This window comes from Leucoraja erinacea, chromosome 14 (assembly GCF_028641065.1).
Source record: "Leucoraja erinacea ecotype New England chromosome 14, Leri_hhj_1, whole genome shotgun sequence".
NCBI lineage: Eukaryota > Metazoa > Chordata > Chondrichthyes > Rajiformes > Rajidae > Leucoraja > Leucoraja erinaceus.
The window spans coordinates 5493093-5509728 of NC_073390.1; the positions used below are offsets into that span (position 1 = coordinate 5493093).

The 16636-nt window shown below is 41.2% G+C and overlaps 1 protein-coding gene across 8 annotated transcripts in view; it reads left to right on the forward strand.

Moving 5' to 3' along the window:
- abcc5 (ATP-binding cassette, sub-family C (CFTR/MRP), member 5) overlaps nt 1-16636 on the forward strand; it is a 101015-nt gene that overhangs the window by 15368 nt on the left and 69011 nt on the right. For all 8 annotated transcript variants that reach the window (XM_055645405.1, XM_055645407.1, XM_055645406.1 and 5 more), the window contains exons 3-5: nt 1664-1827; nt 3584-3739; nt 11333-11480. In XM_055645405.1, the coding sequence (XP_055501380.1) occupies nt 1664-1827; nt 3584-3739; nt 11333-11480 (468 nt within the window). The remainder of the gene's footprint in view (nt 1-1663; nt 1828-3583; nt 3740-11332; nt 11481-16636) is intronic.

The window sequence follows — 16636 nt, forward strand, 5'->3', positions numbered from 1 at the left end:
GTCACTACCTCTTAATGTCTCATTAACCTCGAGGTCCTTTATCAAATCCGGTTTGTTACATAATACTAAATCCAGAATTGCCTTCTCCCTGGTAGGCTCCAATACAAGCTGTTCTAAGAATCCATCATGAAGGCACTCTACAAAGTCCCTTTCTTGGGGTCCAGTACCAACCTGATTTTCCCAGTCTATCTGCATGTTGAAATCTCCCATAACAACCACAGCATTACAACATGCCAATTTTAACTCCTGATTCAACTTGCACCCTATGTCTAGGCTACTGTTTGTGAATCGGTAGATTAGTCCCATTAGGGTCTTTTTACCCTTAAAATTCCTTAGTTCTATCCATATTGACCACATCTTCTGTTTCAATGTCACGCCTTGGAAGTTCCTCACCAACCGAGCTACCCCACGAGCGGTTACGAGCAGCATTGGACCCCATATCTGAGGAAGGATGTGCTGGGATTGGAGAGGGTCCAGAGGAGGTTTAAGAAAATGATCCCAAGAAAGATTGGGTTAACATATGATGAGCGTTTGATGGCACTGGGCCTGTACTCGCTGGAGTTTAGAAGGATGAGAGGGCACCTCATTGAAACTTACCGAATAGTGAAAGGCTTGGATAGAATGGGTATGCAGAGGATTTTCCACGAGTCATAGCCTCAGAATATAAGGACCTACCTATAGAAAGGAAATGAGTCAGACGGTGGTGAATCTGTGAAACTAATTACCAAGTCATTGGGTATTTTTAAGATGCAGATTGACAGAATCTTGATTAATACAGGTGTGGGATTATGAGGAGAAGGCAGGGGAATGGGGTTGAGAGGGAAAGATAGATCTGCCACGATTGAATGGCGGAGTAAACTTGATGGTCGTATAACTTATGAACTTAAGAGAAGGCATGGATAGATCTGAACAGTGGAGAGGAATTTTAAAATGTATTGCTGATCTCTTGCTTACATTGATCAACACGCTTAAAAGTGCTAGATAACAATGACAGTGCAAGTTATAAGCAGTAGATCTTTAGATGAGCTGAAATTTAGGGAGTGTCAAAGATGGGAAGCTGAGCAAAAAAATGACAAGCAATCATTTGAGTTAATGTAGACGACTGAATCTTTCATTTGTAGCTGCATAGGCTCTCTTGGTGACAAGCAATAAAAGTGAAGGTAGACACAAAATGCTAGAGTAACTCAGTGGGACAGGCAGCATCTCTGGAGGGAAGGAATGGGTGATGTTTCGGGACGATTCAGACTGATGTCAGGCATGTAGGCGGGACAGATATAGAGTGTAGTCGGAGACAGTAAGACTGGTGAGAGAAGGTGGTGAGCTGGAGAGAGAGGGAAAGCAAGGACGATTTGAAGTCAGAGAAGTCAATGTTCATACCGCTGGGGTATAAGCTACCCAAGCGAAATATGAGGTGCTGGTCCTACACATGTATCAAAGTAATCTGGTTATGGAAATAATATATGATCTGAAGCACATTTCACAGTGAAATGGAACATTGAGCAGTCTGAGAAAGTGGCCAGAGACAGAATAGAAATTTGTGGAGCGGGAACAGGATTTGAGATCAGGGCAAAATATAGTAACTGTGGGTTTCCAAATATTTAACTGCTTTGTTGATATATATCCCTTTTGTTTTTCCCCACCCCCACCCATTTCATTTTAACAGAAGAGAGAGTTGTGTGAAAATGCTTTGGAAGCTGCAGGCCGGGTGGAAGGCCTGTCATTGGATGTTTCAACCCATACCTCTGTACAGATCATGGATGAAGAAAAACAGAAGGGAAAGTATCACCAATGTTTACACCTGTTAAAGCCCATTCGCACCTCTGCCAAGTGAGTGGTTTATTTAATGCCAGTTTAGAAATAATTTTGCAATAGAATAAAGCACCTCCCGGTATTTACTCAACACATCCACATTTCTTAACTTTTTTGATCCATCTTTTTAAATCTTAGATTTCTGGGCAGAGTGAAAGTTGATATTTACTGTAGCTAGAATTCAAGGGGAAATCTATAACAATGCTTTTACATCACATTTTTAAAAATTGGTTGAATTGTAATTTCCCCTCCAGTAAATCTCAGCAAGTATGTTCGATGGAATGTCTTCTGTTCTTTTTCAATATTTCCCATTTATACCAATTATGCAAAACATAATTCGGCATGCTGAGGATCAAACTGTCATACATTCCAGATTTTGGTTATCTCTATTAATATTACAGGGTATTATAATTTCTGGTTAAATTTAAATGGGGCATGGGAACCTTCGCTAACCACATCTTCTTCATTTGGTGCTCCTGCAGTTGGCCCCCTTTATATTGGTGAGAACGAGTGTAGACTAGGTGACCATTTCGCTGATCACTTGCATTCGATCTGCCTAGGTCCCGTCCTATTCCCATTCCCATATCACCTTCTCTGTTCTGGGTCTCCCTCATTCCACAATGTTACCACATACAAAGTGAAGGAACAGCACCTCATATTCAGCTCGGGTAGCTTACTACCCAATTGTATGAACATTGAATTTTCCATCTTTAGGTAACAACCCCCACCTTTTGTTTTCCCCCTCTCTTTCCCATACCCCACCCAAGTGCGCACTAATTACTCCCACTATCCAGACCTCTTTTCCCTACCCTCTCCCATCCCCCTCCACCTATATCCCTTCCTCGGACTTCACTTTACCCAACCCTTCTCCCATTACGCTCTTTTGTCTCCTTTTTAGCTCTGGCCTTTTCACCCACCTGCCAATCAACCCCTCCCCCCCACTTGTATCCACCTGTCACTTGGCAGACTTTGTCTCATTCTCTTCTATCCAGCTTTCTCCCCCTCCTTCAGTTAGTCTGCACAAGGAATCCAACTCGAAATGTCATCTAGCCACTTTCTCCAAAGATGCTATCTGACCTCCTGAGTTACTCCAGCACTTTGTAAACCATCATCTGCAGTTCCTTGTGCCTTCACTTCCTCTGGAAGCTCATTCCATATATTTACCATCACACGTATGCAACAAAAGAAAATGCCCCTCAGGTTCCTGTTAAATCTTTCCCCTCTCTCCTTAAGCCTGTGCCCTCAAGTTCATCATTCCCCAGCTCGAGGAAAAAGACTCTGCATTCACCCTATCTATGTCTCTCATGATTTTATGCATTTCTGTAAGCTCACACAGTCTCCGATGCTCCAAGGAACAAAATCCTAGCATTTCCAACCTCTACCTATAACTCAGTACCTTGAGTCCTGGCAAAATCCCAGTCAATCTTTCTTGCGCTCCTTCTACCTTCATGGCGTTTTTCCTGTAACAGGGTGACCAAAACTGATCATAATACCACAAGTGTTGTCTCATTAACAACTTGTACGACTACAACGTAATACTGGATGACTGATAAGCCCAGTGTGTGGAAATCATTCTTCGCCACCCTGTCTGCTTGTGACACAGCGTTCAGGGTAAAAATGTTAAAGCCTATGAACCAACGAGGAAGGCAGAATTAAGATGCCACCTCATCTTGAAGAGCATGTGAAATTAATTTTCAAAAGGGGAATTGGATATGATAGTTACATCCTTGTGTTTAGTTCCATAATTACTATTTGTCTTTTCCTATATATGTAGACAAGAGCATCCTGTGGACAATGCGGGCTTCTTTTCCTTCATGACATTCAGTTGGATGACAACATTGGCATTTACGGCTTATAAAAAAGGGCAGCTTCTGTTGGAAGATGTTTGGCCTTTGTCAAAATATGAATCTTCTGAACTCAATAGTAGAAGGTATGAGTATGATCTCAAAGCAATTGTATTGGAATTGCCTAGACAATTATTGTGCCATTATAGATTTTCTCCTATGTTCATGTAGAGCTTTTGTAGATATGAAATATTGCTATCTTGATGTGTCATGTGACCAGGCATGTTGGTATGTCGAAAATCAAAATCTGTGCTGACGTCTGAATATGTTTATGATGCAGTTTGAATATCCAGGTGATTTTTTTTAATATAAAGCTGCAGATAGGCAGTCACATAAGATTTTTATATATGATATCCAGTACAGTACAGTACTGGATCTCGTTTTTTGCCTCCACCAGCCACCACATCCAACCCATCATCCTCCAATATTTCCATCAACTCGAACGTGATCCCACCAGTAGTCACATTTTCCTATCCACTCCCCCCTCTGCCTTTCGTAGGGACCACTCCCTCCGTAACTCCTCGGTTCACCCATCCCTTCCCAATCCCCCAGGTACTTCCCCCACCCCCCATGACCGCAGGAGATGTAACATCTGTCTCTATACATCCTCCCTCACTTCCTGGGATCCCAACATTCCTCTCAGGTGAGACATAGATTCACGTGCACCTCCTCTAACCACATCTACTGCATCCCTTGTTGACGATGGTGACTCTCTAAATCAACATGGCCAAGTGTAGATTCACTGACCGTTTCACTGAACACTTGAACTCTGTCTGCTGAGGCCTACCTGATCTCCCAGTTGCTAACCATTTTAACTCCTCTTCACATTCCCATACTGAGCTTTCTGTCCTGGGCCACCTCCATTGCCAAAGTGAGGCTACACACATATGGAGGAACAGCACCTCGTATTTAATTTACAACGCACGGTGGTGTAATGGTAGAGTTGCTGCCTTGCAGCGCTGGAGACCCAGGTTCGATCCTGACTACGGGTGCTGTCTGTGCGGAGTTTGTACATTCTCCTTGTGACCGCATGGGTTTTCTCTGGGAACTTTGGTTTCCTCCCACATTCAAAAGACCTTGCTGGTTAATTGGCTTGCTGTATGTGTAAATTGTCCCTAGTGTGTGTAGGATTGTGTTAATGTGCAGGGATCGCTGGTTGGCATGGACTCGGTGGGCCGAAGGGCATGTTTCCATGCTGTATCTCTAAAATAAACTAAACCCAATGGTATGAACATTGAATTCTCCAATTTAGGTAACTACAACCCCCCAACCCCCCCCCCCCCCCCCCCCCCCCCCCCCCCCCCCCCCCTTCTTTCCCGACCTTGTCTCACCCCCCACTTCTGGACTCACACCTATTTCTCCGCTTCCCCTCCCCAACATTTCCCTCTTCATGATTCACAACTCTTCAATCCTTTAGTCTTTTTATTGCAAACTTAAGTTTGTGTTCCCCTTTTTACTCCATAAAACTGGTGAATTCATAGTTGAAGAAATTTCACTATGCTTGTACAGTGGGTTGTGCGGATGTATTCATTTGTGTTCCAAACTTCATTTAATAATGTCCATTAACAAAATGTCTTGAAGCTTTATCTTGAAATAATGCGCATATAACATATAGCCAACAAAATATGACAAAATTCCTGAGTAGGAAGGGTAGTTTCCCTCTGAAATAGGATATTTACCACAGTTCCATCATGCATAATTTCCTTTGTCATTCTCCATTTTACATCATACAGGATATGAAAATATTTTAGCCTGCACTTAATGACGCAGTGCAATGTCAAGGTGCTGTCTTTCAGCAACATTAGAGAGACACAGCATGGAAACATGCTCTTCGAGTTCACACTACTATAACTACTCATTTGCGCTAATGCAATGCTAATCCCATTTGTATTCTCAATCCTATAAACTCTTTCTCTAATCTGTCCACAACCCTCCCCCAGATTCTTCTTTTGCGTACAAACTAGGAACAATTTACAATTACCATTGAGTATACCAATCCACACAATAATGGGGGAACATACAAACTCTACACAGACCCATTAGAGATTAGGATTGAACCCGAGTTACTGGAGCTATTGAATATCACTGTACCCTAATCGGTACACGTGTCAATAAAAGACCTTTGAACCTTTGAGTCATCAACTCCGCTGGCTGTGCCACAGTTTTAGATGAGATGAAAATTTGAATCGCTCTGTTCAAATGGTATGTTTATTTTTTAAATATCACACCTTTTTGAAGTTCACTGTTCAGAATAGCTTTATTTTCTCAACAAACAGCAAGTATTCTCTCTGCCATTTGTCAGGCCTAATTGCACACCTATTTTAAAAAGTACATTATGAAATCTTGAAAGTAGACACAAAATGCTGGAGTAAGCCAGCGGATCAGGCAGCATCTCTGGAGAGAAGGAATGGGTGACGTTTCGGGTCGAGACCCTTCTTCAGAAATCTTGAAGTGCTTTTCCTCGCCACATTCAATTAGCGAGAGTGCGCCAAGCAGCGTTCACCCGTACACTAATTCTATCCTACACACTGTGGACAATTTACAGAAGCCAATTAACCTACAAACCTGCACGTCTTTGCGAGGAAACTGGAGCACCCAGCGAAAACCTCCGCTGTTAGAGAGAGAATGTTTAAACTCTGTACAGACGGCAAAACATAGTCAGGATTGAACCCTGAGTCTCTGGCGCTGTAAGGCAGCAACTCTACCGTTGAGCCACTGTGCCTCCAAAATGACTGAAATTAACTTCATGGATTTTATCATGCTTCACTATTTTGTTTTTTTTTCTCTCTGGAGAAATTGCCTTTTTTTTGCAGATATAACTTACTGTACCTCAATTTTCTTTGTACATAAACTGCTTTCTGAGCAAATTAAATGTGTATTATTAATTCATACACCAACCTCACCTGTAAGACCAGGCTGATATTGTGTTGTAAATTGAATGAAGGACATATAACCAAGGAAGTAATGGAATTTCATAACTGTTTCACCCTTTGAATTGTTAGGAAAGGAGGATCAAAAGCATAAATATCCATACTGCTTTAGAGGAGTCAGAAGCAGTTAAATTTCACGACGACTGATCCATATTTAAGGGATTATTTTCATCATTGTTATCTCAACAGTAATTTGATAAGAGTACATTACTCCCTTATTATTTTCATTGTAATCAATGGAAAAACAAATGGAAATGTCATACATTTATGTAATCTTAATGAATTCATAACTGAATGGAGCAAAATATCTCTAATCCTTTATTAGTGTTGAGCAAATAGTGACACCGACACAGTTAGTCATTCTGCTGTTTTTCTGCACTGTGCTGAGCTCTGTCATAATAACTATGCAATCAAAAGGGGTTGGGGTTGCTGATGGATATATGAAAGGGAATAAATTGGATAGCTACAGGTAAATAAAAATGGGGGGAATAGAATTGTTCTATTGGGATTCGCAGAAAGTAGTATTGTACAGCGCAAGAACAGGCCCTTTGGCTCACAATGTCTATGCCAAGACATTCTCTTATCTGCCTGCACATGATCCATTATCCCCCTCCGTTCCCGGCCTATCCAAAAGTCTCTTAAATTCCACTGTTGTATCTGCCTCAACAACCATCTTCGGCAGCACATACCAGGCACTTCCCATGCTCTCGGGGAGAAAGAAAACTTACCCCGCGCATCTCCTTTAAACTTTGCTACTCTCACCTTCAAGCTATGTCCTCTAGTATTCGATTTGAAAAGGGTTCTGACTGTCTACCAAATCTATGCCCCTCATACTTTCATATACTTATATAAGGTTTCCCTGCAACGTCCAACATTCCAACCTCCTGCAACCTTTCCAATCTCTCCCTTATATGCTACTATAATAAATAATAATACATTTTATTTATGGGCGCCTTTCAAGAGTCTCAAGGACACCTTACAAACATTTAGCAGGTAGAGGAAAAACATGTAAGGGGAATGAAATAAATAGTAGAGACATGATTAGTACACAAAGTAAAGACAGAATTCATTTCAAAACTCAATTTGAGGCAATTAATGCACAGATGAAAAGGGAGGGGGACGTGGGGCTAAGGATAGGCAGAGGTGAAGAGATGGGTCTTGAGGAGGGACTGGAAGATGGTGAGGGACACGGAATTGCGGATCAGTTGGGGGAGGGAGTTCCAGAGCCTGGGAGCTGCCCTGGAGAAGGCTCTGTCCCCAAAACTCTGGAGGTTGGACTTGTGGATGGAGAGGAGACCGGCTGATGTGGATCTGAGGGACCGTGAGGGTTGGTAGGGGAGAGGAGGTCAGTGAGATATGGGGGGGGCCAGATGGTGGAGGGCTTTGTAGGTGAGGATCAGGATTGTGTAGGTGATCCAATGGGAGATGGGAAGCCAGTGAAGTTGTTTGAGGACTGGAGTGATGTGATGCCAGGATTTGGTGTGGGTGATGAGTTGGGCGGCTGCGTTCTGGACCAGATGGAGTCGGTTGATGTAGGTGGAGCTGATGCCAAGGAGAAGTGAGTTGCAGTAGTCCAGTCGGGAGGAGATGAAGGCATGGATGAGTCTTTCAGCAGCGGGAGGTGTGAGAGAGGGTCTGAGTTTGGCGATGTTGCGGAGATGAAAGAAGGAGGTTTTAATGACATGGCGGATGTGAGGCTCAAGGGAGAGGGTGGAATCAAAGATCACGCCAAGGTTGCGGGCCTGGGGAGATGGGGAGACAGTGGTGCCGTCGATGGTGAGAGTGGGGTTATTGATTTTGCTGAGTGTGGCTTTGGAGCCTATGAGGAGGAGTTCTGTCTTATCGCTGTTGAGTTTGAGGAAGTTATGTTGCATCCAGGTTTTTATAGCTGACAAAAACAGGAGTTGATATGGGAGGGGGGGGGGGGTTGGGGGGGCATTTGGTGCCGAGGTAGACCTGGGTGTCATCGGCGTAACAGTGGAAGTCCAGGTTGAAGTGGCGGAGTATCTGACCAAGGGGGAGGATTAGTGGATGAAGATGAATACGTGGGATCTGTGGGAAAGATTGAGAACTGTGGCCAGCAGAGGTGTGGTTGTGGAGAGAGATCAAGTGCCGAGGTGGAAAGGTGAGGAACGGAGCCAGCTGAGTGCAGAGCCTTCAATGCCGAGGTCTTTGAGTCAGGTGAGTAGGATGTTATGGTTCACTGGATCGAGGCTGCACTCGGGTTGAGGAGGATGAGGATGTTGAGGGAACCAGTGTCAGCAGAGGTGAGGAGGTCATTGAGGACTTTGAGGAGAGCAGTTTCTGTGCTATGGAGGGGGCGAAAGCCAGATTGGAGGGGTTCAAGTAGGTTATACGCAAGGAGGTGGGAATGAAGTTGTGACGCAACGATACGCTCCAGGGTTTTTGAAAGAAAGGGGAGGTTTGAGATTGGGCGGTAGTTAATGAGAGAGGAGGGATCAAGATCAGGTTTCTTTAAGATTGGTGTGACAGCAGCAGTTTTGAAAGTGGAGGTGAGAATTCCTTGGGACAAGGAGGAGTTGAAGAGATTAGTGAGGTAGGGGCAGAGAACGGGGAGGGAGGACTTCAGCAGGGGAGTGGGGAGAGGGTCGAGGGAGCAGGTAGTGGGTTTGGAAGAGCTGATGAGTTTGGAGATTTCAGTAGGGGTGACCAGGTCAAACTGGGAGAGGAAGCAGTGTGGAGGAGGGGTAAGGAGGTCAGTGGAGATGTTGAAAGGAGGGGCCTTGGTAGGTGGTGGAGTAGATGCTGGGGAGTCGGGTACAGGGGATAAAGATTGATAGATGGTGCTGATTTTATCAGCGAAAAAGTGGAGGAATGAGTTGCAGTGATCCGGAGTAGAGGTAGGGAGAGTGTTGGCTCGAGGCGTGAGGAGGTTGCCCACTGTGGAGAAGAGGGTTCTGTGGTTTAGGCAGGGATCGGTGAATATGGAGGAGAGGTAGGCAGATTTTGCAGCAACGAGGGCATCTTTGTAGTCAGTGAGGTGGAGTTTGTAAGCTTCAAGGTGGACTGTGAGAGATGATTTCTTTGTGAGTCGTTCAAGTCGGCGACCAGTCTGTTTCAGTTTACGAAGTGCAGGTGTGTACCAGGGTGAAGATGTGTTGAAAGTTACGGTTCTTGTTTTGAGGGGGGCCATAGTGTTAAGGGAGGTAGACAAGGTGGAGTTGAGATGGTTTGTGAGATGGGGGTTGAGTCCAGGGGGAGTGTGGTGGAGAGCAGGTCAGAGAGATGGTGGGGATCAATGGATTTTAGATTACGGAAGGTGATTTCTACTACCGGCATAATTCTGGCGAACCTCCGCTGCAGCTTTGCCAAAGCCTCCACATCCTTTCTATAATGGGGCGACTGCACGCCATGCTGCAAATAGGGCCCAACTCAAGTCCTATAAAGGTGTATCATGACTTCCTGAGTCTTATACTGAATGCCTGACGTATGAAAGCAAGCATATCATATGCATTTTTTAACACTCTACTTGAGTTGCAACTTTCAGGAAGTTATGGACTCGGACCCCAAGATCCCTCCGTGAATCAATGCTGTTAAAGGTTATATCAATTATTGTATATTTTCCCCTTCATTACGACTTCCCAAAGTGCAACATCTCGCATGTGCGTGGATCTGCCATTTGCCATTTCTCCGATATCTGTAGCCGATATATATCTAGCTGTGTACTTTGATAGCCTTCCTCTCAGTCCACGACGCCAGGAATCTTGGTGTCACCTCTAAATTTTATGGGCTGAATGGCCTCCAGTGCATAAGAAGTAATTTGTTACATTCTTTCTACAGTGAACTAAATTTTGATAATAATTAATTATGACTACTGGACTGCATTTGTAGGAAATTACCTACCAATTCCTCAAAGATGTCTAAATTATCTCAATCATCTGATTTGTATAAATAATAAAAATCTTTTGTTAACCTAATTTTCAATGGTGGTAAACCACTGTTAAAAGCTATGAGAAATGTTCAAACTTCACCAAAAACTGAAATCTTGCATGTGTTATAATGTGCTTATTGCTTTTGTGCAACTGAAATATTTTCCTCTCGCTGGCTGGATTAATTTCTTTGTTGTCGTAGAACACAAACGGGACAGCACAGAAATGGGCCCTTCGGCCCACAATGTTTGCATCGATCATGATGCCAAGTTCAAAATTGATCTCATCTGCCTGTACGTGATCCATATCCCTTTATCCGCTGCGCTTCCATGTACCAACCCAAATGCCTCTTAAACGCCACTATTGTCTGCCTCTGCCACCACCCCTGGCAGTGTGATCCTGGCCCTTGCCCCGCATATCTCCAGTAAACTTTCTGCCTCAAACATCATAGCTGTACCCTCTAGTTTTGGACATTTCCACCCTGGAGAATAAAAGGTTCATACTGTCTACCTGTGCCTTTCATAATTTTATTTTCTATTTGCTGCCCTCAAGCTCCGATGTTCTAGAGAAAACAATCCAAGTCTGTCCAACCTCTCCCCTGTAACTGAAACCCTCCAACCAGGCAACATTCTGGTAAACCTCTTCTACCCCCTCTCCAAAGCCTCCATTCACATATTTCCTGTAATGGTGCGACCAGAACTGCAAGTAATACTCCAAAATGCGGCTTAACCAAAGTCCTATAGAGCGGCACCAGGAATAATAAAGTCCTAATAATGGAAATTTGAATGACTGGGAAACATTTCTTTCATTGACCTCTTGCTTGTGTCTTCAAATTCAATATATTATTGCTTTTCTCCAGATTAGAACGGCTGTGGCAAACAGAATTGAAAGAATGTGGCCAGGAAAATGCCTCACTAAACAGAGTGATTTGGAGGTTTTGCCAGACAAGGCTGGTCATCTCTGTGATCTGCTTGATGGTTACAATGGTGGCCGGCTTCTGCGGACCAGTAAGTTATCTATGACTTATGAATTTCCATTAACTTTCATGGTCTTTTTTTTGGTAGGGAAGAGAGGATAAAAACTTCCTAACACTGGTATGCATCACGATTATAGCTCTCCTCTTTCATTCTTTATGACCTTGCTTCAGAATAATTGTCTCTGCACTGAAGTAAGTGATTAATGGCACATTAGTAAGAGTCCAAGAAATAAATTGTTGGGATGAAGGTAAAGCATGGAAGAGAAATAACAGCTAGCTAATTGATTCAATCTTTTAAGTTGTACTGCTTTCATTTGTGTCTGTTTTTAAAACCAATGACAAGGTATCATTTGAAAGATGTTTCTTGACGTTTGTACAAAAAAACGAAAACAACTTCAGAATATAAGATGGCGGGTAACTGTTTCTGAATTGTGTAAAACTAGTAGAAGTGTGATGTTAATCCATTTTCATTAGTTGTAACATTTCTTGTTTCCCTATCCAGGAACATTACTTTTGGAGTATCTGAGTAAATCTTTTCTCTAGAATCAGTCAGATGTGCCAGTAAACAAAAAAACAAAATCATCATTTTTAAGTATAGGTTCATTTGAGTTTTGAGGTGTGATTGTTTTCTGATGCAATATATGGAATACCTTCTTGGAACATGATAAATGATTACTGCAGGAAATAAATAATAGAGCTATGTCTGATTGAATTTTGATTGGAAATATTTAAAGAGAGGCATAATGTATACATCAGAATGCTTATTTTCCTTGACTTACTGTGAATGTTTGTGTTAATTGCGTGTGTGTGTGTGTGTGCGAATGTGTGTAGTCACTTGAACTGAATCTTCTAACCATGTTGTTTTTGCTCTGGAAGGACATCTTTAAAGTTCTGTGGAAAAGGAATCTCCTCCAGCAGAAAGCTGCTCTCTCCAGAAATATGTAGTCCAGTATGTATCAACTTTACTGGGGTGGGGAAGCTGGAAGCTGGGAAATGAAACAAGAAGGACCTGGCAGTATTTTGGCAGGAAATGTCTGAAGTTCAGGGTTTGAAAAACTAAAATTGGTGATCTATCTGGTTTGCATAAAAAGTTAAGAATTGGAAGAAGGATTAAATATCTACTTGTTATGGGAAAAGAACAGTAAGATGACGAGGTTTCAAGGTAATTTTATTTCATGGTGGGGTGGTGGTGGTGTTGGGATGTTAGTTAAGTGTCAGTGATGAGAAGAACTTAAGGCCAGTTTTAACTAATTTCCTGTGTATATTTAAATAATATGGGGCTGTTGCATGAGATAGTGAGCAAATTATTTAGTTTTTGGGAGTGGCCTTAATCGAAATTCTCATTTACGCAAGTGGCAAGACTTGCTCTATGAAGCTGTTATAAATATGAATGTAAATTTGGATACAATTATGATTCTATCACCTTTGATTTCAGTTGTTTCTTTGAAATGGTTTAATATTTTCTTTCAAACCAAATTAGAAAACCAATTGAGGTTGGGAGCAACAAAGAAAATCTTGAACATTTAATTTAACCTAATTTCCTGCACACTAAGCAATATTCTTATTTGGAATGGGTGTTTCTGTGGTTTGATGAAAGTGAATCTGATTTCTTACTGAAATTACCATTTTAAGAAATTACTTCATTTTAGTTTACTGGATTTTGTTTGACAAAATAACTTTAGTGGTGTAGCGGCACCTGATAGCAACCCAAGGTCACGACGAACCACCGGCTCTAGAGGGCGGCGACTTGGTGGGGGAGGCACGAGTCACGGGGTCGTTATCTGAGTTGTTATTTAAGGCCGGGCAACGCCCGTGTCAGTGAGGAGTAGGGAGCTGTATGCAGAAGAATAAACACGTCTAGAGCACACACTTGTGACCAAATAGTTTTTGGCTGGACTCCTGCCAGTCCCTGCCACAGTGGGTTATTTTAGTAAGTCAAAAATTTGAACATCATTTTTGCAGTTGGATCTATTTCAAGACTTTGCCTTTTATGTACATCAAAAGCAGTACACTCCTGTCTTTTTTTCCTTGTCTCCTCAAAATGTCTTCCCTTTGCATACATTTTCATTTGTTGGTTAGGAAAAGTTTTTTTGATTAGCAATGGGTAAAGGTAGCACTTGTTTTGACCAGAACATGAAAGTCAAATTTGATTTCTAAATTCCAGTGAGGCTCAAGAGAACTATTACTCACTGACATTTATGAGCTTTGTAAATGGCACATTGAATAGAATAGTTCTTGTACTATATAAGTTCTATTCACGACTAAAGACTGAAAACAACTTATTTCTACTGAATTTGCTTTTTCTTGTATTTAAATCATAGCTTGATGCTAAGACTGAAGAAAAGTGCTCTATTATAAGAAAGTGAATTAGTTTACACATGTGCATTTGGGTTGATCTAGCTGGGTTGATGCAAATATGAAGAATCTCTAGACCACTCCTTTTTCAATTTGATATTGGTGTACAGACGAAGGAAATCGGCATCAGTAGAAATGGAGGGTGCATTTTATTCTAACTTAATAGTTTGCTCATGTTGAATTCTTATAAAAAGATATGATGAAGGGTACAGCTAAGTTTCAAGCTTTGGAAATTTTATGTTATAAAATGTTTTTTTATTGTAATGCATAGTTCTGCATAATCCATTCCAGTTCACTGAAGAGTACTAATTTAATTGTGATTCTGACCTTTCTTTTTACAATGGTGTTGAATTCTCTTGGAGCAGTTTCAAGGTTCTGGAAAATTGCTTGCTGTTAACTGGCATTTGAAAATGAAAAAATAGGGAAGAAGCAGATTACTTGAATTATCTTCATATGTAGAAAAAATGACTGCTTATTAATTGTGTCATTTTATATTGGTTAGTTTGATTCCTCCAACAACTATCTAACGTTTCTTGAAATTGAAACAAAGTGTGCAGTTCTTTCCTAAATATAAGAAGAATTTTGTGCATTTCACTACAGAGTTCATTAAGCCATTAAACTTGCAATGGCATCGGAAAACAGAGCAATCGGTGGTTGAGATAAATACTTGTGATTTTGTTTCTTCGTTCAAAATTAAAATAAACCAAACATTGGATATTGAAGAACAAAAACTTTAATATGTTATCCCTCCAATCCAATTAACTAAATTGCGATATTGTTTTACCCTGACCATATTGTAAACTTTTAAACTACTAATGCTAAGATCTCTATTTATATCCTCTTTAACAGCATGATAGCTGAACATAATTAATAAACATATTAAAAAGTTCCGTAGTTTGGATTTGTTGAATATAAAATTTCATTTAGCATAAAATTAAATACAACTAGTGAAAATATTCTGGAAATATTTATTAAAATAAAAGTATTTCACATTTCCAGATGACAGATAAATGTAAGTAAGAGATTAAATTGTAGAGGTTTAGAAGAAGGCTTCTTGGCCCATCAAGTTTTAGCTATCTTCTGCTCCAGTTAGTGTCCTCCATAATGTTTGGAACAAAGACCCATCATTTATTTATTTGCCTCTGTACTGCACAATTTGAGATTTGTAATAGAAAACAATCACATGTGGTTAAAGTGCACATTGTCAGATTTTATTAAAGGGTATTTTTACATGTTTTGGTTTCACCATGTAGAAATTACAGCTGTGTTTATACATAGTCTCCCCATTTCAGGGTACCATAATGTTTGGGACACATGGCTTCACAGGTGTTTGTAATTGCTCAGGTATGTTTAAATGCCCCCTTAATGCAGGTATAAGTGAGCTCTGAGCATGTAGTCTTCCTCCAGTCTTTCCATTACCTTTGGAAACTTTTATTGCTGTTTATCAACATGAGAACCAAAGTTGTGCCAATGAAAGTCAAATATGCCATTATGGGTGAGAAACAAGAATAAAACTGTTAGAGACATCAGCCAAACCATAGGCTTACCAAAATCAACTGTTCGGAACATCATTAAGAAGAAAGAGCACCAGTGAGCTCCAAAGGGTGGCAGGCCAAGGAAGATCTCCACAGCTGATGACAGAAGAATTTTCTCTATAATAAAGAAAAATCTCCAAACACCTGTCTGACAGATCAGAAACACTCTTAAGGAGTCAGGTGTGGATTTGTCAATGACCATCATCCACAGAAGAAGTCCTGCAAGATGCAAACCACTGGTTAGTCGCAAAAATAGCATTGCCAGGTTAGTTTGCCAAGAAGTACTTAAAAGAACAACCACAGTTCTGGAAAAAGGTCTAATGGACCAGTGAGATGAAGATTAACTTATATCAGAGTGATGGCAAGAGCAAAGTATGGAGGAGAGAACAAACTGCCCAAGATCCAAAGCATACCACCTCATCTGTGAAACACGGTGGTAGGGGTATTATGGCCTGGGCATGTATGGCTGCTGAAGGTACTGGCTCACTTATCTTCATTGATGATACAACTGCTGATGGTGGTAGCATAATTAATTCTGAAGTGTATAGACACATCCTATCTACTCAAGTTCAAACAAATGCCTCAAAACTCATTGGCCGGTGGTTCATTCTACAGCAAGGCAATGATCCCTAACATACTTCTGAAGCAACAAAGGAGTTTTTCAAAGCTTACAAAATGGTAAATTCTTGAGTGATCAAGTCAATTACCCGATCTGAACCCAATTGAGCACGGCTTTTATATGCTGAAGAGAAAACTGAAGGGGACTAGCCCCCAAAACAAGCATAAACTAAAGATGGCTGCAATAGCATCACCAGAGAAGACACTCAGCAACTGGAGATGTCCATGAATCGCAGACTTCATGCAGTCATTGCATGCAAAGGAATGTAACAAAATACTAAACATAACTACTTTCATTTACATTACATTGCTGTGTCCCAAACATTATGGTGCCCTGAAATGGGGAGACAATGTATAAACACTGTTGTAATTTTGAAACCAAAATGTATGAAAATGGCCTTTATTAAAAATCTGACAATGTACACTTTAAACACATGTGATTTTTTATTTTTATGACAAATCTCAAATTGTGGAGTACAGAGGCAAATAAATAAATGAAGGGTCTTTGTCCCAAGCATACTGGAGGGCACTGTAAATAACCACATCATTCCGATTCCTTTCCCCAACAAATCATTATTCTAAGTGCTTTTCAAATTGTTTCCTGTTCCATGGCTCCCATTGTCAGTGAATTCTTGATCATGGGCCAATATTTGAATTTTCTGCCTCTTGGTCCTTGAAT